The sequence below is a fragment of the Pelodiscus sinensis genome, chromosome 14, assembly GCF_052426305.1.
Source record: "Pelodiscus sinensis isolate ZL-2025 chromosome 14, ASM5242630v1, whole genome shotgun sequence".
In the NCBI taxonomy this organism is placed as follows: Eukaryota; Metazoa; Chordata; order Testudines; family Trionychidae; genus Pelodiscus; species Pelodiscus sinensis.
Genome location: NC_143065.1, coordinates 37886616 through 37913257, shown reverse-complemented (window position 1 = coordinate 37913257; position 26642 = coordinate 37886616). Strand labels below are relative to the sequence as shown.

General features: G+C 45.9%; 1 protein-coding gene and 1 non-coding gene across 2 annotated transcripts in view; both read right to left on the bottom strand.

The window, feature by feature from the left end:
* Positions 1-14726, bottom strand: part of SYNM (synemin) — a 42077-nt gene extending 27351 nt beyond the window's left edge. Inside the window, exons 1-2 of the mRNA XM_075896970.2 lie at positions 13715-14726; positions 3800-3924 (exon numbers count right to left, since the gene is read on the bottom strand). Of these exons, the coding sequence (XP_075753085.2) occupies positions 3800-3924; positions 13715-14497 (908 nt within the window). The 5' untranslated portion in view covers positions 14498-14726. The remainder of the gene's footprint in view (positions 1-3799; positions 3925-13714) is intronic.
* A 9278-nt stretch (positions 14727-24004) lies between these two features.
* TRNAV-CAC (transfer RNA valine (anticodon CAC)) lies at positions 24005-24077 on the bottom strand. Its single transcript has one exon. It is a non-coding gene; the product is annotated as a tRNA-Val (tRNA).
* Positions 24078-26642: the final 2565 nt, after the last annotated feature.

Genomic DNA, 26642 nt, shown 5'->3' with positions numbered 1-26642 from the left:
CCAACCAGAAGGAGACTATGAAGTGAAACAGACATGGTGCACCAACTGAGGATCCAGGCAAGATGAGGCTACAATGCCTTACAGGCCAATTCAAGATTGTTCCCTACGGCAAATCTTCCCGTATTTTGTTCAATCTAGTTTTAAATGTCTTAAGTGATGGGTCTTCCACAATTTCTTCTTGGAGACTATTACACAATCTAATCTAGTGTGGGTTTTTTTTAGCATTTCGGCGCCACCAAACCACATTGTGGAACAACAGGAAAATATTTATTTCAACCTTTACAAATAAAGCACAAGAATGGAAACGGCCAAGCATAGAACTTTATATTGCTATGCAAGAGAAGTTCCATTTCCAGCACCGATCCCATTCATCAGAGCAGGAAGGGTTGGCAGCACTGGGAAGGAAGCATGCTTGGTCCTGGGGGAAGGGAGTTCCTTGCAGCACTATCATTTTCACCAGCCAATTCAGGAGTGGCAATGACTAGCTCCAGTGGAAACACTCCTTCACCCTTACTTAGTGACGCTAGCTTGAGGAGTTGTCAAACAAAGCAAACACCACACAGGGTGGGAGATAGAGACATTCTAGTGTGGGACAAAGAAGAGGGAAATAAAACAAACACTATGTACTTTGTCCATCATATTAAGAGGACACTGTCTCACAGCAATCACTGAAACTTCACAACAGAATCCTCAGAATTATGAGCATAGCTCCTTATAGCCTTTGGACCTTGATGTGCCTAATAAAGGACAGGAGTAGATTTCCTCTGTGAGAATAAGAAGCGGATACTAGGCATCCTGGTACAAAGGGTACTACAGGAACTGGTTTAATAGACACAGAAGACCAGGAATCCAGAGCAGCTTTAATTCAACAGCTGGTTCAATGGAACCAAAATGATGTCTTCCTTCCTCAATGAAGTGAAGCAATATCATCTACTAGGGCAGGGGATTAAATCCCCAGTAAAGGGTGGTAGTTTTGTTTGGATGAAACATGAAGTAGCCAAAATAGTAATTTTTCCCCTCCTAAGACATTAAAGGAATTTTCTTCACGGGGACAGGACGAAACTGCTTTTTGATCAGCTGGACAACCCCTATCTCTGACCTCAACCAAACAACGTTTCTTTCAACAGGAAGCTGTGAATGTATCTGCTGAAGTCTGTCGTGGCGAGACAGAGATAACAACGGACAGAGGCACAGAGAATCACAAGCTAATAAAGAACATTTCATGAGTCTCTACAGGCTTAAGACAGTAACTTCAGTGGACAACAAACATACATTCCAGGCTAGGGATGTGAAAGGTGAACTCGTTAGCATCACTCATAATGGGTGATGCTTACCAGTTCCAGTTAACCAGTGGGGGCTGGAGCTCCCCACCCACCGCAGGCGGGGCCTGCTCCAGCCCCATGGGGCTTGCCATGAACTGGGGCGCTCTGGCCATCCAGAGCAGCCCCCTTCCTCTTAACCGATTAAAAGGGGGGTTGGGTAACTGATTAAACATCACATTTAACCGGTTAACTAATTAAAACAGGATTTTACATCCCAACTCAAGACAATGCCAAGTTGTCTCCCGCTCGTTAAGGCAGACTGCTCTAGAGATAATCGGGATATGACTGCTGGAGAGGCTCCCAGATTTAGTAGGCTCACAGCTGACTTTTACAGAGCTGCAACTTACTGTCTGCTCATTTACTAAGCATATGTCAAAGCACCAAGCCATCTGGGCAGCATCATGTACAGCACTGTGTAAACATCAATAGTCACAGCACCAAAGCCCTTTTTACCGAGATCAAGGCATTATTGCTCCATTTATTAGATGCATAAACTGAGGCAAAAAGATTAGATCATGAGCCTAAGGCAACAAAATGAAGCAGGTGTCAGAATTGGGATTAGAATTTAGGAATTCTATGTGTTTTTAGTAATAGTGACTTCTGTGCTCTTTCCACTTAATAACAGTCTCTGAATTAACAAACATGGATGGATCACTTCACCCGCTACTTTCTGGACAAACTCAGCTGCTTATTTGCTCACAGTAACATTGCAAAATATTTAAGGACATCAGTAGCAGTACTTACCATCAAGCAGCTTTGTAAGCATGTATCCTACTATGCTCTGTGTGTGTCAAATGTTAATACACAATATAAACAAATCTATGGATTCTTAAGGATAAGAGAGCAGCCACACACGTATTAAACAAGGTTATTTGGTTCACTGCATTAGAATTGTTGTCTCGTGACTTTAAAAATCAATACAAATTGTAAACAACTAGTTTCATCTGCCAACTTTATTGAAAATAAAGTGTTAATAGTGGAAAAATTTGGAACCGTCACCATAAAAATTGCATTTGTCTTCTATTCATCAACTTTTTTCCCCCTTCTGAACCAGTATGTGCCATGCATCAATTAATTTATGACTTTAAAATGTCAGAACTATTCTGGCTTTTCAAGTGCTCAACAGACTAGAAATATTCACAAGTAAAGAGGATTTATTAGCAGAATGGTTCTTTACATCTCATACTTGGCCCGAGCATGTGGTTCCTTAGCAAAGCTCAGGATCTGAAAAGTAAGGTTTAGAACAGTGAAACTCAGACCTCGGTAGTTCAGGAACCTTACTGGTGATCAACATCATTCAAAGAGCTACAGCAGCATGAATTCATTGTTTCATTTACTACATATATTGTTCTTCCAACAAAAGGACTGACCAAGTGTTCTACAATTCATTAAAACAACACAGTAAAAGTATCCTGACTGGTTGTTAATTAAATCACACCGTGTTTTAATATCATGTGCGACAAAAAGCTGAAAGAAACACATTAAAAGAACTACTAGCAACTCCCACATCTCAGTCAGAGTATCATGGATTTAAAATAATGGAATTTTATTTTAATTTCTTTATTGCTTTTCCTTCTTTGGCAGAAACAGAACTTGTAATTGAAACAATGCCTTTGAGCCAAGAATATCACTACTTAACTCAGTGTAGCAGAAAAACAAAAAAGGTACAGTAAGCAGCACACTCAAGTCCAGTAACAAACTGAACACTGAATGCTGGCACTATTACTTGACTGTTGGAAGATCCACCCTGTCTTATGACTTATCAATTACAACCTGAGAGATGTTGAGCCTTCATCTAGTACTTGTATCTATTCAAACACACTAAAAACAATTAACAGTTAGCTTGGCTTTTAGCATCATAGTAATCAAGCAGGCTGCTTTTGCACCAAGAACTTTACTGCAAAAGTAGCAGCAAATGTTTTGAATTCCAGGATTCAAAGGATTATTTGGCTTCAGTAACATCCTGTTCCATAGATTATAGACATAATTACTATTAGTTAAATGGCTATGGTGAAATGCTATGTCTAAAGGTTCTAATTTCCCTTTTTATGTAGATAATACCTATTCACACTGTTAATGAACAATAGTTATAATTCACTTTACATCATCTTCTGTCTGAAGATATTAACAGACTTTACAATATTATGCTTTGATACTTCCGCCACATGGATATTACTTCTCCTTTTCAGATGGGAGAACCCAGGCATAGAGAGGTTAAGTGACCTGACCCAGGTCACACAGCTAGCTAATAGCAGCTGAAAACTGAACCCAGAAATCCAGACCCCCCACTCTAATGGGAATTATAGATGTGCTAAGGAAAGGAAACCTGAGGAGTTTAACAACAAGTGTCATCCTTTTAAAAAGTAGATGCCAAATTACACCCTAAAAGATGGAAAATGTAGTTCACATGTCTGATTTATAATAAGTTACCTAAGACATCTCCTGAGGCTACTACCCATTACAGTTATAATCCTTACCTGTAAGTTGCAACTTCAAGGCTGAGTCCCGCTTTCACCTGCATTAGTTCATTGTAGTCCTTTAGGTAATCCATGATTGACAGAGTCAGGAACTGTTTTTCTTCTTCTAGGGCGTCAATTATCCTCTGAAGAGAAACACTTCCAATTAGTTTTGAACAATTTGATTTTACTTTTTCACATTTGCGCTTATGGAAACTTACCAGTTTTACTGCAAACACCAAGATAAAAACCTTTACAAGTATTAAAGCAACATGCACTAGTATCTCAGTTTTAAGGGGAACAAAGAGGAAATACAGAAATATATATATAACCTACACTTGGACTTCCCTGGCGTATAATTCATGAGATACTATTACCAGGATAAATTATTCATGCTAGGATGCATGTGTTACATCTGGCTAAATTAAATTGTCTTTAAATAACAAACAAAATCCCATCCTATTGCCCCATTTTGCTCCCTGCACACGTACACACACAAAGGTTACCCTTTATGCAGGGAAGCAAAAAGCACCCTCTTATAATTGTCGTATGTAGAACATTAAAAGCCAGATTCAACATTGAAAACACACACACACACACACACACACACACACACACTCCTATTTAAACACATTTGAAATGCTCAAATATGATGGTGAACAATGCAGCACGATAACCTGAATAGAATATGACTTGGTCACAACTGTCTGCGAACCATTTTGGAGACCACAGACATATGGACCCAAGTTATGAGATTTGAAATTCCAGAGTCTGGGGATGTTTGGACCTATGGGTGATGTTTCAAGCAGGGTTCTATCCTCCTACGCCTTCATTAGGAAATAGGCCAGTGACCACCACTCGTTTTCATCTTGAGGAGCTGAAGAGAGCAGCATTCTGAATGCTCACCGAGGACGAGCACTGGTTGTGGAGTTGAGGCAGCTAGACTAAGGAGTTCCATCTCCCCATCGAGGGGCTCCAGAAAGAGGATCTGCACCCTAGGAGTGTACTTGAGATAGGGCATGCCCAGACTTTGTGGGCTCTGAAGCTTGTGCAATTCCAATACAGCATTGGAGCAACCTTGCACAAAAGTGGACTGTAGCAATTGCAAAAGCATTCATTCCACCAGGAGCAGTCAGCATGCAAACAGGAAAGCAGACAAAAATCTCTGATAGTCGTCCCCCCCCCATTTACCAAGAACTGAAAGAATTAAGAGAGTAACTTTTGTGAAGTCTTTCCCTGACACCCCAGAGCAGGGTGCATAAACCTTTTCGGCCAGATTCAGGAGGCCGGGAACACACATGGGACTTTTGAGGATAAAAAGGCAAACCTTGAAAACCATGGTACAGATGGGATGGCAAGAAAACTAGAATTTAAGGGGGTAAAATCCCATTTAATTAGTTAACCGGTTAAATGTTAAGTGTAACTGGCTAACTGATTCAATGGGGATGGGCGGGGGCCACTCCAGCTCCCTGCCACTGGCAAGGGCTGCTCCTGCCCAGCTACTTCCAGCCCTTTCCGGGGCTGCCGGTTCCCAGCCCCTTTCAGGGTTGCTGGCCCATGTGGGAGCCGGACGGTGCTACAGCAATCTTCCATGGGGGCTCTCCAGGTACGGGTTAACTGTTACCCAGTATGGGTCTAGTTACCCATGAACATCCCTACTAGGGTTATCACACGTCTGGGTTCTCCGAAACATTGCTTCCTTTTTGAGGGTCCATCCAGGAAGACTTTTCCAATAGCAGGCTGTGTCCAGGATTCTTGCAGAGCAGACGTTACACTTCAGAAAGAGCCCTGACTGGTCCGCTTCCAGACTGGTCCCTCCCCTGCAACCACCGATGACGGGCCCATTCCCCTGGATCCCACCTACCAGATCCCACCCCAGCAGGTGCTGACAGGTGGCTGTCACTGCCTCCTGGGCTTGGGACTGCCACCCTGCCGCTGTGACTGGGAAAGACTCTCCTCCCCACCTCCCCTGAGTTCCCCCCCAGCAGGGTCTCCCTCAGCCCTGCCCCCGAACTGCAGCACTGTCCTTTTTTTGGAAACCTGAACCTTTGTAATCCTATAGGGTGCACACTGCCCCCTCCCAGCTATATAAATGGGGTGTTGAGGTGTAGTCGACTAATCTTGTCAACTATACGCATTCCCCTCTTGCTGCCTCTTTATCAGAGGAAGCAGCGGCGGGAGCTGGAGAAGAGGGGGGTGAAGCAGAAGCAGTGCTGGAAGGAGACAGCTTAAAAGCCAGCTTCCCCCAGCACTGGCTCCATGGTACCACCTGCCCCCAGGGGAGGCAGAGGAGGCTGCTGCAAAACAGCCTCTGTCTGTGGCAAGTCGGTTGCTGAATCACAGTTGATATGTAAGAGACTATAAGCTCATGCCAAGGTCTAAGTCAGGGAGAACTGCAAGATACCACCCCAGGAGAGGCAGGCTAGAGGCCTAAAGCCGCAGAGAAGATGCCATGAGACTAACTCAGAGTGGGGTCAGAGAAACTGCCAGCCATGAACTGTATCAAAAGCAACAAGCCAAGGACACCAGCGCACATTCAGGAGAAAAACAAACCTTCTGTCACTGGAATCCCTTGTTGGAATTACATCCTTCCCCAACAGTGATGATGATTATGCTTATAGCTCCCCGAGACTGCCAAGCATAGGACAGCTAGAACATGTGCATGTTAAACTGAGAGCTAATCCACACTGGCAGTGCTGCAGCCGCACCATTACAGCACATCTGGTCAAGACGGGAGAGAGTTCTCCCATGGGTATAATAAATCCACTTCCATGAAGGGCAGTAGCTCTCCAACTGACTCAGCTCTGTCCACACTGGTGCTAAGGTCACTGTAACCTATGTGGGGATTAGTCACACCCTGGAGCTCTCAGTTTACAGAAGTAAGCTCCCGTGTACACCAAGCCTTAAGGAAGGGTAGTTATTAGGCAATGTAAGGATTGTTTTGGGGCCTTATGCTTTCTTGACCTTTGTATGTGCTGAGCTAAGTGGGTTCACTAATGGTCTCAAAAGTCTTTCTTGGTACCATTGTACAGAAGTAGGGATGTTAAATAGAGGTTCATTTTCCATCGACTAGTCAATCAGTCAATAAGCGGGGGAGATGCTGCTGCTGTGCTTCAGCCTTTTAAGCGTATTAAAAGCCAGTGGGCTCTTTTGCTTATCGGATAGTCGACTAGTCGCTTACATCCCTTTAAAGAAGCAGCACCCATATCTTGGAAGGTGGATAATCTAAGTTCTGGCACTATACCGACTCCTTTCAGAGGTCTGAGCAAGGGGATTAACTCGGCAAGGTTCACCACTCAATCATGTAAAGAAATGGAGGGGGGGGGGGAATCACAGGAGTCCACTAAAGCAGTGGTTTTCAAACTATGGGTCATAACCCAGTACTAGGTCACGGAATGTCAGGCACTGGTGCAAGGTGATCAGGGGACCAGTGGGGTGCAAAGGCAGCTGCACTGCAGACTGCGCTGCACCCCAGAAGCAGCTGGCAACAGGACCGGCTCCTAGGTGGGAGGAGGAGGAGGGAACACACAGGGCTCTGCGCACTGCCCCTGCCCTGAGCACTAGCTCTACACTCCCACTGGCTGGGAACCTGCTGCTGGCTGCTTCTGGGTCGCAGCATGGTCTGTGGTGCCAGGAGTGGCAGGAAGCTGCCTTAGCACCCACGCCGCAACGCTGGCCGGGAGCTGCTCAAGTAAGGCCACTCCTGCCCCAGCCCTGGTCCCTCCCTCCCCCCCTACAGCTCAACACTCTTATCCTCAGCCCCACCCTGGAGCCCACACTCAAAGAAAATTGTTGACGCCGCAACCCCACAAAATTTGACTAAACTGGGTCATGAGAAAAAAAGTTTGAAAACCGCTGCCCTAAAGCACTGAAAGGGACTACAGGAAACCCTTGCCATTCACCACTACGGTGAGGCTGCTGTGGCTCCCGGCCTCGCTGTGCAGGCTGGGAGCTGTGAGGACTCAGCACAGAGGCCAGGAGCCACAGTGAGTTCCCCGCAGCTCCCAGGTCCCACCCAGCCCACAAGAGACCCACCAATACACGGAACTGCAAAGAGCAATTCTACAAATCGCGAGGGTCTCCTATCAATCTCACACTCTTAAGGTGGTCCCTTCTAGTCAGGAATGTGAAACGTGAGCAGAGCTGTAGGAGAAAGACTGCTCCCGGGATGCCCGAACTGTCCTGGTTTTGTGAATAAAGGACTTCAGACTCTCCGGCACTCCTGATCTGGCATCTTTTACCAACTCCCAAGCCACTTAGCAGCTTAATATAAGAAAAAGAAAAAGAAGCAACCCAGCACTTGGCGGGCTGGAAATGGCCACAGGAATTCAGTGTGACAGATTTGTGTTAAATGTTAATTCAACAAGAGGCCGTTTTCCTCTCCTTTGGAGCTCTCAGCATCATGGAACAGATACAGGAGCCAATCCTGAGTCTATTGAAGTCAGTGGCAAATGTCCAGTTGGCTTCAGTGGAGCAGGATGAAAGCCAGGGTCTTTTCTGTGTTCTAAAAATATTAGGCCCTCTCCTGTTTATCCTGCTGTATGTGAATCTGCTGTGGAAGTCAGTAGGAGTTTCAGCATAAATACTGTCACAGCATGCTATCGGGGCCTAGATACCCGAGACAGGAGACTCCTACTAGCTATCCATTAGCCCACTCGCACAAATGCAGGATTTCTTCCTACAGGCTCTGTGCTCGTGACTGTCCAGTCCAGTTAAACCAGTGATTCTCACCCAGGGGTCCAGGTTCCCTTGGGGGGGGGGGGGCGGCATGAGCAGGTTTCAGGGAGTCCAACAAGCACAGCTGGCATCAGACTCACTAAGGCTCAGGGCAGAAAGCTGAAGCTCACTCCATGCAGGACAGCAGCCCAAGACCCTGAGCTCCAGCACCTAGGGCTGAAGTCAAAGGCTGAGCAATTTAGCTTCATGGTGCCCCTTATAGTGCGGGGCTCTGGGGAACGGCCCTGGTTCCAACTCCTTAAGGTGACCCTGGCTTTTGTATGGAGAAAAACGGGTGCTGTAGTAGAAGTTGGCCAGGGAGTTTTTAATAGCATGTTCGGGGAGGGAGTGGCTAAAGAGAAAAAGGTCAAGAACCTCTAAATTAGACTCTACTGCAGAAAAATTGTATTAGCACTGAAAGCTATGAGGATAGGGAGCACTGGAAATGAGATGGCCATATGGAAAGTGGAGAATATTAATCAGTCCCCTTGCTACAGCAGCTGTCAAGGAAATTCCTACCATCATCATCACATATTTTTGGTCAAAAATATGCATCTAAGTGACATCACTTTTAAATAAACAAACATCTAGCAACTCGTTTTCGGGCCATGACATCCAAAGCCTTCGTAAACATCTTCACTTCTGTAAAAGAAATGGTCAGGAAAAACTGAGCAAGAGCAGAAAACCTAAATCACTTGCTTTCCCCCATCTTGTATTTTCCCACGACAGATAGGAAGGAGAGATCACCTCTTTCCCACAGACTGCCTGGAAAGCCAGTTTGGGTTTGCCTAGGTGGTCACTAGAGAAGCCTTCTCTCGTTGTAAACGGAGCAGTTTTAACATCATTCAGATCGAGTGTGGATCCCACACTGGCACTGAAAGGGTTAAGGGAAGCTAGAGCATTTAGTAATAGCATCTAGTGGCAACTACAGGGCATGGCAGTCCCATTAAAGATGCTTAATGGGGAAGATGCCCAGATAAGCCAAGGGAGAGACAGAGCTCTACAAAGCCTCTTCCCCTCTCGTCCAGCAGTATAGTGCTATATTGAAAGTAGAGCTAGGTAAGGACTCCAGGAGATTAAAGGGAAGAGTTGGCCCCAGAATCCTTCTGAGCAAAGAACTCTAGCAGCTGGCCAGGAGACGTCAGGGAGGTGGACGCGAGTGGTGCTCCGTGATAAATTGACATGATTTGGACTCTCAGGGAGAAAGTTCTAGGAGCTGTTCAACTGAAAAGCAGAGCACAGGAAAGCTGAGAAGAATGAAAGTTCAGTTGTGAGAGGGGCAAAAATAGTTTGTGCAGCTTGTGAAGACAGAGGCTGTGAAGACTAGGACAAGACAGGTACCCAGTAGGCCCACGAAGGAGCTATGGGACATGCCTGCTGATGATGGGGCTGAGGTAGGGAAAAACCCAGCGAGGTTACAAAGGAGCAAGTCTGAATAGACGGTGCTTGCCTGCTCACTACTGAGTCCCTGAAGTAGAACCCACAGGAGAGGAAGAGTCTGAGTTCCCCTACCAGCCATTGAGTAAGGTGGCATGAAACCTGACATAAGGGGATAAGGACTCTTTGAAGTCATGAGAGGATAAGCACCGTGGGCTCCAAGCTGAGGATTCAATATCTGATATAAAGATACTAGACCTTTATTTGTTGAACCCGTTGGTACCAACAAAAGGTGGTGGGCAGTAATGGCTTGGATGGAGGACAATGTTCCATCCATGTGTGGAATAAATGTTGTTATACGCACCGAGCAATGTGTTGATGTGCACCATTAATGGAAACACATGCTGCCGGCTGCAGGCACTCTGCTAGTCAGTGAGGCAGTATTTCAATGTGTCCTGGGTGGCTGTTCAAGTGCTTAGCTTACAGGCAACACTGATGGAGGACCGTAGGTATGAGAAGAGGCAGTCCACTCCAGGGCTAGAGCCATTTCAGCAGGAAAGCCCGCTACCATGCCCAGCCATAAGGTGGCATGCCAGCGGTAAGTCCACCCTCCCACACTGAGAAGCAATAAACACGGACCCTCATGACAACAATATTACAGAAGCTTCAATATAATAATCAAGGTACATGCAATAATGGCAGCTGATGTGTTTTCATTTGGGGGGCTTGAAGCAGTTCGAGATGCTTATCGTAACTCATTTTAAAATATCAGTAAATACTGCGCTTAAAATACCTCAAATTGGGATGATAATTTAAAAACACACACACACACACACACACACAAAGTCAGAATTAAATTTGTGTGTAAGGACAGAACAACTAGCAGCCACATGGTAATTTTGATTTTTCTAACTGGCATTTTTTACCTGCTGTTTCTCATCCTTGCTGCCAGTCCAGTAATATTTTAAAAATTGACTCACTCTGCAAAATACCTGCAGCATTTTTCCCCATAAATCCTCCATGAAATAAAAACACATATGGAGATGACACTGGTACAAAAACATCTCTTCTGGCTGAGATAGGGGAAAAGTAGCCATTCTTGCAGCCATAGGGGGAAATTTTTTGGTATTGAACAGTAAATGATAAAAAGTATGGAAGGGGGTGGATGACACTTGAGATATTGTGCTGCTTTAGTGAAACAATTTGAGCCATTATTGTTCAGGATCAATCGGTTTTCCATTATGAATGTCTAATAGCATTTTATACCAGGTCTGTAAAGGTAATGCATTTTAGGATTAAAGTCATTTTTACAATCTGGTGGAGGAAATAAGTTTATATAATTTTCCTCTCATCAAAATAAAAAACATAAACCTACAGGAAACTTTTGTCACTTTCTACACTTTCACCTGGTTTTAGTTGCAGGACTATTATTTATTAAAATCAATGGGAGATTCACAGATAAAATCTCCATCCGCTGCTTTGAAAAATACTTAAATGATATTTAAAAAGAGAATGACTCAACCCTCAAAGACCAGAATATTTCAAGTTAAGTGTAAAAGCTCCACTGTTTGCTGTGTTTTGTTGTTTTGAACTGGTCAGGCTCTGTTCACAGCAACTTGCAAACAAGCTAGCAATTTAAAATCCAGACAGAGCAACCACACTCTAGTCCCCGCACAATGTGCAATATCTCCATAATCTCCCATGTCAGACATGCTCTTACACACAATAGGATCATTAACACGAGGGCTGCAGACAGACAAAGAGAGCTAGCAGAGTGTTAATAAAAGGTCTGATGAAGTACAAAAGAAATGCTGCCCTAAGGAAACGCAGGGCAGAACTATTTTCTGATCTGCATAGCGGATTGATGGACTGGATGATCTAATGTGTCTTTTCCATCCGTAACCTTTGATATTTTGCTCTCCTAGCATATGCTGATCTATCCATGCACATGGGGTGCTTTGTAACTGACATACTGCCTTACTGTGGCTGTCAGAACTCTTGCCCACAAAGACTGGGGCAATCGGCTGTTGTAAAATACCATGGCATTTTCATTCCTCCTGCCCAGTCAGCACCATGATCATCAGTCTCTCACCTGCCTTAGAAAAATGAAGGGCTCAGTTAACCATGCTGGGGTCTGACCCCTCAAGGCTCAAGATCACGAGTAGAGAACTGTTCTAGCCAGAGGGGAGCACAGATCAGCACTTACTTTGCTAGTCAGAAAACGGGTGCATGGAGTAAGACACGCTTCATTGTCCCAAGGGGCCAGCTCTCATCACAAGCTACTTGGTGTCAGTGCTTAAACCACTCTGGGTGGCAGACCCACGAAATAAAACTTCTACAACTGGAGCCTTTGGTTTGTGAGGGGTGCGATTTCAGCTCTGCCTAGGGAAAAGCACCTGCACCTGGCTTCTTTCCATGCCAGGCCATAGGCAGCAGTCTGTCCCCTCCCAACAGGGTCCCCGACCATGCTCACGGGAGGCAGGCAACTCCGACCCCCAATCACACATTCATATTTTTAGACCATTTTAAGCACTGCCTGCCATGAACTGGAATGAGTTCAGCGTGTAGGTCCCCAGAACTCACACTGCATCCGACAAGGCTGCTGCTCAGTTCTGCTATTCCCAGGGCTTGCTCCGTGTCCACAGGAACTATGGCAAGTTGGCCATGGGGCCAGGTTAGCTGGCAGGGTTTGTCTCCCTCCCGGGGCTGACTGCAGCCCTGGGTGCCCCTTCAGGGCCCCCTGCCCTCTCTAGGGATCACCATCTCCCTGCTTACACCTCACAGGCTCCCCAGCCAGAGCGCCCAGCACCAACCCAAGTTTTTGAAGGGAATCCTTGAGTTTGGGGCCTCCTGCCAGAAATAGCCACTCTGCCTCTGGCCCTTTAATGCAGCAAGCTCCTTGCCTAGCCTCCTCACCCAACCAGTACAAGGGGCCCAAGAGAGGTGGTGCTGGGGAAAGGCCAGGTACCCAATGGGAGGGAGCAGAGCAAGGGCAAGCTAAGGCACAGGGGGGGGAAGGGTCTTAGGATCAAGTGCACGTGGGGGCTGGAAGATCAGAGGCAGCCAAGGTTATTTGGGCAGAGGCAGGGAGGGTGGTAGCTGGAGTGGGGTTACAGGGTGCGCCAGCAAAGGTAGCAGGGGTGGGCTGGGTGAAGAAATCCTGTGGGCAGGATATGGGTGGGGGGGTGGGGGAAGGACAGACCTAGAGAGAAGTGACAGGCTCAAGAGGGAAAACTGGTAGGAGAAGGACCCTAGAGAGTGGTGCAAGAAGGTGACGGATTAGGATGGATGCAGGGAGAAGAAACTCCACCAGCAGGAATCCGCGGGAAAGGCACAAACATTGAGACCCCTGTGAGGACGGGAGGATCTAGAAAAGGAGACAGTGGCCCCTGAGGCAGTGGGGAAAGGGAAGAGTTGGAGGAAGGGGAAAGAGGATGGTCCCCAGAAGAGGGGTGGAGAGGGACTCCGGGAAGGAGGGAAAAGGGGGCTGGGGAAAGGGACCCTCGGAAAAGGAATAGCTGGGAGAGGTGGAAGGGGGTGGAGGGCAATGGTGGGGGGGGGGGGTCTTGCAGCGGGTAGAAGAGAAGCGGCACACGCCCAGATCCCTGAGACAGGACCGTTCTCCCGGCTGCAGCGAGGAGAGGAAGAAACCCAGCCCCGCCCAGCCCCTGCCGCGCTCCGCAGAGAAAGTTTGAGTTTGCCGAGCCGCGTCCCTCCACGTGCGCGGGGCCGGGCCGGAGCTCAGCCCGGAGAGGGGAACGCGAGCCCGGGGCTCCCCCGCTAGCTGCTGGGCCTGGGGGGCGTGGGCGGTGCCCGCCAGCCGTGCGCCCGGCCACCACCCACCTGGTACTCCGCCACCTCGGCCCCGTGCTCCTCCTGCAGGGCCAGCAGCTCCCGCTCCAGCCGCTGGCCCAGGCCGCCCAGCTGCTGGCCCTGGCGGTGCAGCTCCTCCAGCTGCAGGCGGCACCGCGCGCCCTCGGCCCGCAGCTGCTCCAGGTCCTCCCGGCCGAGGCGCGCCTGCCGCTCCTGCAGCGCGCCCAGCTGGCTCTGGTAGCGGAGCAGGCTCTCGCGGCAGGCCTGGCCCAGCACCAGCTCGTAGGTCTCCTCCAGCTGCTCCACGCTCAGCCCGCTCAGCGGCGGCGGCAGCGCGGCCAGGTCCAGGCGCAGCGCCCGCACCTCGCCCGCCTCCCGCCGCTGCCGCTCCAGCAGCCGGGCGTGCTCGGCCCGCAGCCCCTGCAGCAGCTCCTCCAGGGCGGCGCACTCGCCCCACAGCCGCTCCAGCAGCGCCTGCTGCCCGGCCAGCTCGGGCGCCAGGCGGCGCCGCAGCTCCAGCACCTCGGCGCCCAGCAGCTGCAGCTGCCCCAGCTCCCGCCGCAGCCCGTCCCGCTCCTGCTCCGCTCCCTGCTTGGCCCGGCGCAGCTCGGCCAGGTGCAGCCGCAGCTCGGCCACCTCCTGCTGGGGGCCCCGCAGCCCGGCCACCTCCTGCTGCTGCAGCTCGGCCAGCTCCTGGGCCAGCAGCCGGTTCTCCTGCTCCAGCTCCCGCACCCGGGACATGTAGAGCCGCAGCCGGGAATTGAGTTCCCGCAGCTGGGTCTTCTCGTCCCACTCCTCCCAGGAGCGCAGCATCGTGCCGGGCGTCGGGGCTGCGCTCGCCCTGGCGACGGTGTCACTGGACTGCGGGTTCCGGGCGGCAGCTCCCACCCGCGGCTCTTCCCCCTGCTTGGGGCTGTGCTGGACTCATGGCTGGGCGGCGGCGGCTCCCGGGCTGGGCTGGGGCTGGCGTGGACTCCGGGGCTAGGGAGCCAATAGCCGAGTCCTCTGAGCGGCAGCAAAACAGCACCCCCTGCCGGAGCAGGCTGCCCTTGGAGAGAGGTGGTTTGTCCACCACCCTTCCCCACTCTAGTTGGTTTTTCAAGCTGAGGAAAGTGGAGTTAAGAGCCGAGCTGGTAAAACTGCGATCTCTGTGGGAGAGGTCCCAGCATACAGGGAAGCAGCTGAGGAATTCATCAACTGCAATCCAAGGGTCAGGCTCTGGGTAGGACATCAAAAGTCCTCCCCATCTGGGGCTCCTCTTTCTTTTGCTTTTCCATAGGCTTCTAATTCCCTCTTTCTGCTGGATAGTTGCCTAGTTTATGATCAGCTACCGTGCCTGCATCTGTAGTCGGTTTGTTTTAAGTAAATAATAAACATAAGTAATAATTTAAAACCGGTTCTTGAAATAATAGTTGGAAAGGCACAGCTCTGGGCCAGGGCAACCAAATGACTGTGCTTGTATCTTTAATTAACCTGGCACCATTGTTTCTGCTGAGTCTGGCTCTCCTTTACCTGCTGCAGCACTTTGTACAGGTGGGGAGACTTGGTCCAGAGTGTGCTGAAATCAACAGGAGGATTGGATCAGGCAGTGGAGGCTCAAGAAAGGGAAGCTTGAGCCTGAACTGTAGTTTTCTTTACAGGCAGTAGCTGCGCTATAGTACACACATATACCTCACAGTCCATCTAACCTTGCACTGCTACAGTCAACTACTTAGGCCAGGGGTGGGGGATCTTTTTTGGGTTGGAGGCTGCTGACCCACAGAAAAATCAGTCGGGGGCCACACAGAAGTGAAAAACAAAACAAACCTCTGTCATGGCCCCCGACTGAGAATATTTTGTATGCTCTGGCCTCGTGAGGAGGCAACGGGGGGCTGGAGCATCAGCATGGGGTCACCAATGTTGGGAGGGAGCCCCAGGCCTCGCAGGCCAGATCCAGGCAAGCTGGGGGCTGAATAGGTTCCCCACCCCTGATTAGGCATCTTTTTGGCCCATGGGACACATATCTTGCCATATCTTTGCAAGATACTGAATTAATTGTAAGTATTGGGGAGGGGGGATCCATTGTATTAAATCAATGATTTATACATTCATACAATTACTGTTAGCTGGGATCGTATTTATCTTCTGGAGTAGGGAGAAGTGACAGATGTGAGACCCGGGGTTGAAAGGACTATATTCAACAACGCTCCAGACAAAAATGGACTTTTGAAGCAAAAATTGTTCAATGGTTTTCCTGAAGAATACCTAGGGGGGATGTATGTGTGACGTAGTGGGGGTACCTGGCTGGTTTCTATGCTGCTGGCTCTGGGGTAACCCCTACTGGCTGCCGTAGGTACCATGACCCAGCAAAACAGGATGAGTCACTATGCAAACCAGTATGGCCAGACACCCCCCATGGAGAGGAACAAAGAAAGGTGGAATGCTGCCCTGGCTGGGGGGCAGGGCTGGAAGAGTGTTGGTTAGTTGCTGGCTGGGAGCATGGAGGAGACAGTCTAGGGAAAGGGGCTGGAGTTTAGGGGCCCAGTCTCACCCATCTCAAGGGGGCCTGAGGCATCCTAGCCCAGCTCTGTGACCAGATTACATCTGTGCTGTGCTGTATCCTGGAGAGGCAATAAACTTCCTCTATTCCACCGGCTGGTGCAGTCTGTTTGTGCCATTTTGGGGTGCAGGAGACGGGGGAACCCCAACGCGCCGTCACAGTATGCAAGCCAAACAGACCTCCAGTTTTTGAAACTATGCCCTGCCATTGTCAGTGGATCACCTGGTACATGAGACCATGCTCTAAGACCTGTAATGTGTAAAGGAAAGCCTGAACTGAATTCAGGTTCTGAATCTGGGACTATTGATACAATTGGGAGGTGGTTGGAGGACTGATACATTCCAGTGTCGGAAGTTCGAGATGAGGTTACCTCTGGCAGGACTGTCCCTAGGCCTGTGCTCCACCCCATCCCACCTCTTCCCATCTTTGTTCTGCCCCCTCCTTGACTGCATTGTACCCTTTCCTCTAAGCCCCCTTCCGTTGAGTGACGTGGCCCGGAAAACAGGTAGGGGCCTGGAGACAGCATCAGGTGTTGGGCCTGCCATACTCACTGAGGCAGTAGGAAACAGAGCGATCTGGCCCCAGCCTACTTCACTCCCTGGTTCTCAGTTGCATTGCTCTGGGGAGCAGAGAAGGCTGGAGCCAGGTGATTCCACTTCCCGGCAGCACAGTGAAGAAAAGCAATGCAGCTGGGAGTGGAGTAGGCAGAACGGCCATACTGGGTCAGGCCAAAGGTCCATCTAGCCTAGAATCCTGTTTTGTAACAGTGGCTAATACCAGATGCCCCAGAGGGAGGGAACACAACAGGTAATCCTCACGTGATCCCTCTCCTGTTACCCATTTCCAGACAAACAGAGGCTAGGGACACCATTCCTATCCATCCTGGCTAATAGTCATTGATGGACCTAACCTCCATGAATCTGTCTAGCTCTTTTTTGAACCCTATTAAAGTCCTAGTCCTCACTACATCCTCTGGCAAGGAGTTCCACAGGTTTACTGGGACTGGGTCGCTCCACTTCCTGCCACTGCTGGTGAGTGCACAGGCAGGCCCAACCCCTGCTGCCAGTGCCAGGCCCTCCACTTGTCCCCTAAACCTTCCTGGGTCCCCCAATGCGTGGGGTTTATGGCAGCTGCCCCAAATAGGCTCTGATGTCTGGTAAGCTTTTTAGCATGCATGTAAATTCTTTAATTATTTTTAATGTTTTTCTCTGTAATGTTTTTACCTTATGAATAAATGTGGTTGGTTCTGGAGAGCTTTGTACTATCTTATAGTGGCAGGCAATTCTGCTGTTCAGAAACTCTGGAGAGGAAAGCATAGCACAGAGATGGATCTGTTCAGGAAGCCTAGCTTGCTGGGAATATCCAAGAGTGGGCAGGAAACTGCAGCCTGGAAGATCACTGGTCAGAAGGTAGACGTGATGGCTGAGGAACTGTGAGCCTAGAATAGGTGTCCTTACAGAAAGGGGAAATATGGTGCAGTTGCCCTGAACTATGACAGACCCCACACAGCCCCAGAAAAAGATAAGCTAGCAAGAACTAACTGCTTTTTGGACAATTTTTCAGAAGCATGGGGCGGGAAGCACACACCCCTATACCGTCTTTAGGATGGCAGAGATGCTTCTCTGTTGCCCACCTCCTAAGAGTTTAGTAAGCAATACATCTCCTCCACATGTCCCACCGAGCAGAGCCAAATCGTGCCCTTTTGCTTAGTTCTCCGTCGGTATTTTTCCCTGAATAAACAGGTCCTATTGGTGATGGAGGGTGCGCAGGAGGGCCATTTGGCACAGGCCTCAGGAGACAAAGGGGCTCAAACTATGACATTTTTCTACCAAGTCATTTCCATTTATTATACATCTTATAACAGAGACAACAAAAGCAGCTATATATACCTGCAAAAATTGATTTAAATGTTAAATAATTTAAAATGATTTAAATCATAATTTGAATCACCAACTTTTCGGTCACATCCAAGTTTTCATCTTCATGACTGGAGTAGCTTCTGTGATTAGTGATTCTATGCTATTTACAGTCATTGCATAATTTAGAGGTTTTGAAAGTCGTAATTAATTCTGTTACTGTAAAGTGATTTTGCTTGGTCTGAGGGTGAGTTTAAATTAGATGTTTATCTCTGCATAGAAGATTTTTATATTCCTGTTTTTTCTTGTGTGTCTTCGTATACAATAACCACATCGGGCTCAGCTGTAAGCTACCTCTTCATCCAGTTCACCTTTAAAGGCTTTTTTGTGATCATAAACTTTTAATTCTAGTTGTTTAATAAACTTTATATCTAATCTGGCAATCACCCAGTGTTCATATTCATAATAACACACCAGTTATTGGAGGAATTTAATAACCGGAACATATTAGCAGACAAAATTTCAAAACTTTGAAATAAGGCAATAAGGGCTGTAGTAAATAACCCCCTCCCCCCAACCGTTATATAATATTCATTGCGAAGTACATACAATTAAAATTTTGTAAAATCAATAGTCTTAGAAAATTAATTTATTGTGTGTTACTGTGTTTTAAAAGAACCCCTTTATAAAAATGAAGTGAAGATTTGAAAGTGGTGCAAGTAAGAGATGGCAAAAGCAACAGTGAAGCAGCAGTTAAGAGTTTAAAGTCAATAACATCATTTCTCGTAGAAAAGATGCCTCAACCATTAGACCTGCATTTCTCAAACTCTGGGTCCCGACCCCCCCCAGGGGGTCACAAGCAACTTAGAGGGAGGGTTGCAGCAACTTAGAGGGGAGTCGCAGTATCACAAAGTTTGAGAATCCCTGTATTAAACGGTGACCATACTGACAGTGACACTTCCAGTTCTGATTATGAAAATTTTGAACCCACAAATGACATTTCAATGCCACTGCCTCAAAATGAGGAGGTTATTAATCAAGACACAGAAATGCCAACCATAGTGATAGATGCAGAATCTATGCTGAATTTAGAGACTGTGCAGGCAGCAAATGAGAACAGTAATACTTCAAATGCATCAGTACTGTCTGATCCATCCAGCTGGAGCATCAGTAGATGTTGGAGGAAGTTGAAAGACCAAATACTTGCAAATGAACCTTCAGTATCTCATAAAGATGCTATGTTCATGAAAATCAGCTAGTAGAGCAGCACTAGCTGACAGTTCAACTGAAAACTTATTCCTGAGTGAAATAAACACAGAAACTGATAACTGGAAAAAAACTCCCCAAAAATGTCATTCTTTTTCTTTCTGAACAGGGATTAGCTTTGTTTGGTTCCAGCCAACATATCAGTAACTGTACACAGAAATTTTCTTAGTATACTTGATCTTCTTAGCAAGTATAGCCTACTTTTATCAGGCTATATTAAGCGTGTTCGCGAATCACAAGAGAATAGAAAATGCATGCAAGCCCATTACCTGTCTACCAGAATAAAAAAGAGTTTATTGAGCTGTGTGTGACATTTGACATTTGTGCAAACAATAATTCTTGCAGAGATATGACATGAAGTATTTTTCAATTATTATTGATACAACTCCAGACTGTTCTCATAAAGAACAGGCTTGCCCTGAGCTTAAGACAAATCATAAGTATACATCCAATTTTGAATGCATCCATGTGACTGAAGCTGCTAAAAATGATCCACAAAACGAATCTTGTAATTGAAGCGCGCAATGCTACATTAAATATTGAGAGGGATAACATTGAATGACTTCTTAAAGATATTCAAAAGATTTGTGACCAATGGGGGACAATCCTTTCTGAGTCCTAATCAGTAGCACTGGGTTTTGACATTTCATCTGAGTTTTGCACCAATCGCAACCTAACATCTCAATCTGATGCAGAAAGGCACTATCAAGTCAATTTTTTTGTTTGTTTGTTTTTTGTTATTATTGACTCTATAGAATCTGGTCTTACATGTTGATTTGAGTCACTCTGACAAATTTGTATCCTTTCTGGATTCCTTTGAGAGTTCAGAGAACTAAGTGATGAAGATCTATATTCAGCCCCTGAACAGTTTCAACAAAGGTACAACAACGAAATTTCAAGAGATTTCTGTGACAAGATCACCTTCCTGAAACGTATACATTCCACCAATTTTAAATCGGACTGCAAGCCAAAAGAACTGCTTTAAGAAATATTCAATCAAGGCCTGTCGACTGTATTGCCTAACATCACAGTTGCACTACGTACCTTTGTCAGTCTCCCTGCTTCAGTGGCTTCAGGTGAATGCACATTCAGTGTGTTAAAACAAGTAAAGAACTACCATTGTTTTACAATGGGATAAGAGCATTTGAACGGGCTGGTAATGCTTTACATTAACAGTGATGTTGCACCTAAATGAGATTTTTTTTTCTTCAATTATAAACGAGTTTGCACACAACAAAGCCAGAAAAGCATTCCTAAAATGAAGAATTTTGCTTGCAGTGGAAACTCACAATTGAAGTTACATTTTTAACTGCTATTGGTATAATGACTTAATTGTTAATAAATACATGGCTCAAGTGTTCATTTTCATATATTCTTTTAGTTGTAGTATGACCCTGTGGATGAGACATTAGATACGTCGTGGGCCTGGGGCTGGGCTGGGGCCTCTAAACTCAAAGAGGCCTGGGCCTCTGTCATTCTCTGAGGCTATGTCTATCCAGCAACATTATTTCGAAATAAAATAGTCCACGTCTATACAGCCAGCAGTTATTTCCACATGATGTCGAAATACTGTCAAGCTGGAGGACTTCTTACTCTGGCTCCTGTAACCCTCATTTTATGAGGAGTAAGGGAAGTCGGAGGAAGAGTGCTCTGTTTTGAAATAAGTGCTGTGTAGACAGCACCAAAACTCAAAATAAGCTATTTTTACATTAGTTATGCAATAGACATAGCTCAATTTGTGTAGCTTATTTCGAGTTAAGCCCTGCTGTGTGCCTGTGCCCTGAGAGGGCCTGCGAGTAAATAAATAAAATCAGAGAGTAAGGACATCAGGATTTGGCCCTGACCAAAACAGGCTAACAAATTCATGCTCTGCAGATTTGCTTTGGCATAAGCAAAAATGAAGTTGGACTGTACTAATCATAGAAATGGAGGGCTGGCAGGTACCTCGAGACGTCATCAAGGCCAGCATTCTGTGTTGTGACAAAACCAAGTAAACCTATCGGGAAACCATCCTTCATTTATAAGAGGATGGTTTACTAGGATTTTCCCATATCTAATTTCTGTTATGCCAATTACCCGAAACATTTAATACATAGCAAATATACGTTTGAGAGCAACCCTGCACTAGCCAGAAGGAGGGGGGATTAGAGAGATGAGCTTTCTGGATTTTATTTTAATGATAATGTGAGATGCAATGCCAGCAATTTCTCAGTGTATTTTCTTATTGACAGTATTTCTACTGATTTGCTTTATCTATATTTATACTTAACAATTAATATTAGTGTACTGCAGGAAATTATTATACAGCAGTTTCCTGACTTTTTTGCCCCCACGCCCCAGAACTATTTGTTCCCTGACTCTGAATGTTAAGCAACTTTCCATACATAGTGAATGTATTTTTCCACCTCTCCTCTTTTCATTTTCCTATACTTTGTTGGGTCATTTGCTAAATAGATTATGACATGTTTCTTGGTCTGTAGCTGCAAGACTTTTCTGGTGACTTGTAGGAATTTTGCAAATAAATCACTGGCTATAACTACCAGGAGGTAAAATAAGAGCAGAGCACAAATTATCAGAGGTTCATTTCAAAGGCAATAGCTGAAATGCAGTAGTATCTGCCCTGAAAAACTAGTGATCTTGAAAAGATCTGTGTCCCTCCCCCAGCCAATCCTGGTACTTAATCTGAATTGCAAAACAACACCACAATAGCACAAACCACCACACACAATCAGAATGATACTCTCTGGCCACTGCAGTGAAATAATTTCAATGCAGAAAAAGTAGCCTCATCTCCCTTTAGCAGTGATTGGACAAACTCATTCATTCCTATGTCTTAGTGATGTCCCAACTATTTCTCTTTTTTGGAGGGATAAAGTTTTTTGCAACTTTTTATGGAACAAGAATAAAGCTTGTGCTGTGGATTCTTTGGTGCAGCTGCTAGCTGCCTTCCTGCTAGCTCCTGATCTTGAACATGGCTGCAATGGCACATGCAGAGTCTGACAGCAAAGAAGATGAGGAGGTGGACCAAAAGCACAAGTGAGACAAGGGACCGCTTGGAGTCTCACCCTTTCCAAGGCAGTGTGAGACACTTAGAAATCCCAGGCACAGTCTGCTCCTGGGGCCCAAACCTGCCTCTGTTGAACTCAGTTGTAAATTTCAGTGAAATCAGTGACAGCAGATTCCAGCAGCAATCTGCAGGGAGGGCAACTCACAACCCGCCCCCTCCCTCTTGGTCTGCCACTTCAGTAAGTATGTCCCTGTCATACTGCAAGAAGGAAGACCACATCCTTTTTGAGTCTCAGTTCTTTCCCTTGAAATGATTTCACAAAGGGTAACCTTATATCCCTGCTAAGCCTTAGTTCTGTTTCAACATAGATTCTGCTTAATACTTCTTCTGTTAAGTTTCCATGAAATGGATATGCCTGTAATCCTGGGGAAATGTTCGGAGCCTGACATTTTAAACGTAAATAGAACAAAAAAAAAAAGCATTGTTTGTGGAAATACTATAGCTGTTGGACAATCCCCCCCCCCCCCATTAAAAGTGAAGTCTATCTGCAATTCCTTCTCAAAGGCCCCAGTCCTAAAATGAGATCTATGGAATCACACCCCAGCCCAGATAAAAGTCCATTTGCCATGAGCAGTTTGCAGGACTGGCACATTCATTTTTGGCTCTTCATCCAAGGGCTGTGATGGCCCTGTACTATTTGCATAACAATTCAAATAAAGCACACATCAGTTACAAGTCTTTTAATGAGTCTTAGAGGGCTATGTTAGTCTGTAACTTTAAAGTGCCACAGGACTACAGTGAGCCCTCGCTACTTCGCGGTTCGACCATCGCGGATTCACGACTTCGCGGACTTTTTGTATGTATATATTATAAAAGAAATATATCGCGGATTTTCCGGAAATTTCGAAAATAGCCACGATATATGAAGACCCCAAATACGTAAATATGGTGTCCCTACTTCGCGGATTTTCAGCTATCGCGGTCGGGTTTGGAACCTATCTACCGCGATAAACGAGGGTTCACTGTACTCACTGTTTTTAGAGACTAATATATATATATAAAATGAACTTTCTTGGATAAAACCCACTTCTTCAGATCTTGTTCTTCTTGTGATTTTTAAAGTATTTTAATAAATATGAGCTGCTTAATCCAGTCCAGGCTGTGCAATCAGAGCACAGCCCCGTTGTATGATACGATCAACTTTTCATTTTTTGTCATTGACCAGAAACACAATGGAGACTCTGCAACCTCAGACCAATGGTGCATTTCTTTCTTATTTTTAACAATTTTATTAGAGATTGTTTTAATTCTTTCCCTTTTAATGTTGCACCCCCACCTCCCAAGGGGAAATATACCCTAGAGATAAAATCCTGGGTCCACTGAAATCAGGGAGGCAGTTTTGCACCACAGTGTCACCATGGGGGTCTTCCATCCTGAAAATACCAGCCCACTTCTGCTGTAGGGTTATTAGTGAGCAAAGGAAAGAAAATAAAAACAAGCGAAAAGAAGCCAGTGTGGCTGGAGGGCTGTGCAGCGTACAGGCACTAGTTCTCCCATTGCAAACCCTCTCCTTGTTTTCCCGCCTCCTCCATTCACAACCTTTCAATTTCTAAAAACAAACACTAGAAAAGCAAAGCAGCAAAAGTTTAACTTGTTTCCGCCCGGGATCGAACCGGGGACCTTTCGCGTGTGAGGCGAACGTGATAACCACTACACTACGGAAACCCTCTCGTAGGTTTCCCTTAGCCTGGCCTCTTTGCAGTGAGATGCAGCCTGATTATTCCCCCAGTGGTCATGGGGGCAGCAGCAGCCGTGGATCAACGCAGCCCGGGGAAGGGGCCAGTCTGAGAGGCCCGCAGGGGAAGCTCCGCAGCCTCCCTCTTGTGAGGCCGCCTGAGCCTCGGGACAGGGTGCAAGGGGGAAAGACAGCAGGGCGGGGGAATTAGTTTTTAGTTTGTTTTTTAATGACCCCTCGCTGGCAGCTCTGCGGGGAGAGAGACCTGGCAACCCTACACCAGCCAGCAAGCCAGAGCTGCTTCCCTTTCGCTGGCAGGGGGAGAGCGAGCACAAACCGTGTCACCCTGGCTTGTGTTTTAAAGTGCAAGGCAGATCCCAATCAGCACAGCACTGTTTATACCAACTGAGAGGTTTCCGGAGATGCTCTTGGAAATGCCCTGCCTGTTTCAACCAGTGAAAGCTGTTTTAAAAAAGCTTAAACCCCACCCAGACTGTGTTTTATGCTTCATGAGCAAGTACAGTTCGCTTGGCTGTAGGAAACCTGTCAGGTAGGACAAGTGGCTTGGAGCACTGGTGATAATGTTTTTCAGATATCACAGGGTGGGTGTAGCTGCTTCTTTAGTGCCTTCCTCTTCAGGATTTCAAAACTCCTTTGCAGAAATGCATGGTATCCCCTTCTTCCAAGGAGGGAGTATAATCAGTGCTCTGTGCGCTTTGCAGACACCACTGAAATTAGCCTCATCAGACATTCCCATTAATGAAAAAGGAGATTAAGTGACTTCTTAATTACAAGTGTCTCGATTTTAGGTGCTTAGGTGTAGATAACCATTTTCACATAGGCTAAGCTGCCACTCTTCCATTGACTTCGTCTGAAGTTTGAGGGGGAGGGTCAGCATTTCTGAACACCAGGCCTGGCACCTAACATTTGACACATTCAAAATCAGAGGCCACTTTTGAAAACTTTAGCCTAAGAGGCTCAGACAGAAGGCATGAAAAACATCTGCATCAGATTTTGGAATAGTGGAAGAGCAGGTAATGTGACTCCATCTTCTGCCTACATCACAAACTGCTCTTTTCTCTCTAGACAAAATTGTGTTCCTGCAGGGGATATTTGTGTATTCCTTCTCGGCACTGAAACCATGAGATTAAACATACTTTTGCAGATGATTAACACAGCTTTTTCTTAAAGAGGACTATAAAATAAGTGGGGATCATATGTCTTGAGATAGATAAATTATCCTTTTTTAACAAAGCAGCTTAAAATGGTTGTTCCAAAGAGCCAAGCTGTGGCTAAGGGTATTTTACCCATTAGAGATTTCATTTAGTTTTCTCCACCAGCTACTTAACTTTTTCTCCTAACAAACTTTTCCTCCCTTTAAAGAGCCATTTGCAATTTCTCTATCCGCCTCTAGATGGTGCATTTTACTCGGGAGAGCATTAGTTTTGGGGGTTTACATAAACAAGTTCGGAGTGAAAGCCTCAGGCAGGTTTGAAACGCGAAAACTGGACAAGACAAATTTTGGTTTTCTGCTAATTGTAATAAAAGATATCTGAGATTAACACACTGCGGAAATATGAATATTTCTTACCTCCCAAACAGTTTATTTATATTTGGAAAGATTCGTTGTTTTATTGGTAAATGTTGGTAAACGTCAATTTCACGATACACACACAAACTGATGAAAAAATATTTCCATTGATGACTGTAAAATTTTACAGATAGGCAGACTAAAAAACAAATCAAAACAATACCAAAAAGTTGCGCCAGAACTTCGATTTTGATATCAGGCTATTTCCTTTGTAAACTCTGACATGTGGTGGTGACAATTTGTGTATTAATGGCTACAAAGCTTGACTGTTTTAAATCTTAGCAGCTACTGTCTTTAAATAATTAGTGTCTGACACCCTTCCATTGTCTGGCCCCCTCCACATTTTCTTGCAGCTGTAAACATTAAAGCAATAAAATGTTAGTAAAAAACTTTAAAACCCATGATTTTGAGCAACCATGAAAATGTAACTAGATAAAACTTGGAGGGGAACATATTTTAAAAAAGAATCCATAATATTAATTTAAATTATTTTTTTAAATCGAATTCTGCCAAGTCTAAGCATGTTATAAGCTACATTTTACTTTCATTTGCATGCTAAACCAATCCCATTTCCAACCACATGTATCTGTTCTTTCCTATACTTTTCTTTACATTAAACTGAAACAAAATCCATTTATTCTCTTAAGTAACAATCTTACCCTCTGCTACTCTACTTGAATTTAAGTTGAAGCAGACTTGAAAGGAGGAGGGAAAGATGAGTAAATATTATAGCCCTGAAATGTGTGACTAACCAAGAGCATGGTATTTATCCTCTTTCTATTTATATACTAATGTTCTTTGTCTAGCAACCGAGGTAGCTGTATAGAGATTTGTAGGAAAAATGGTTACAGGATTTTTAGCTGTGTAAGTGTGTGTTTCCTCAAAACAAGATATTCACTAACCAATTATTTTTAAATGAACCAGAAAGAAAGAACTCCCCAGTCTGCTTGGATATGAATTGGTG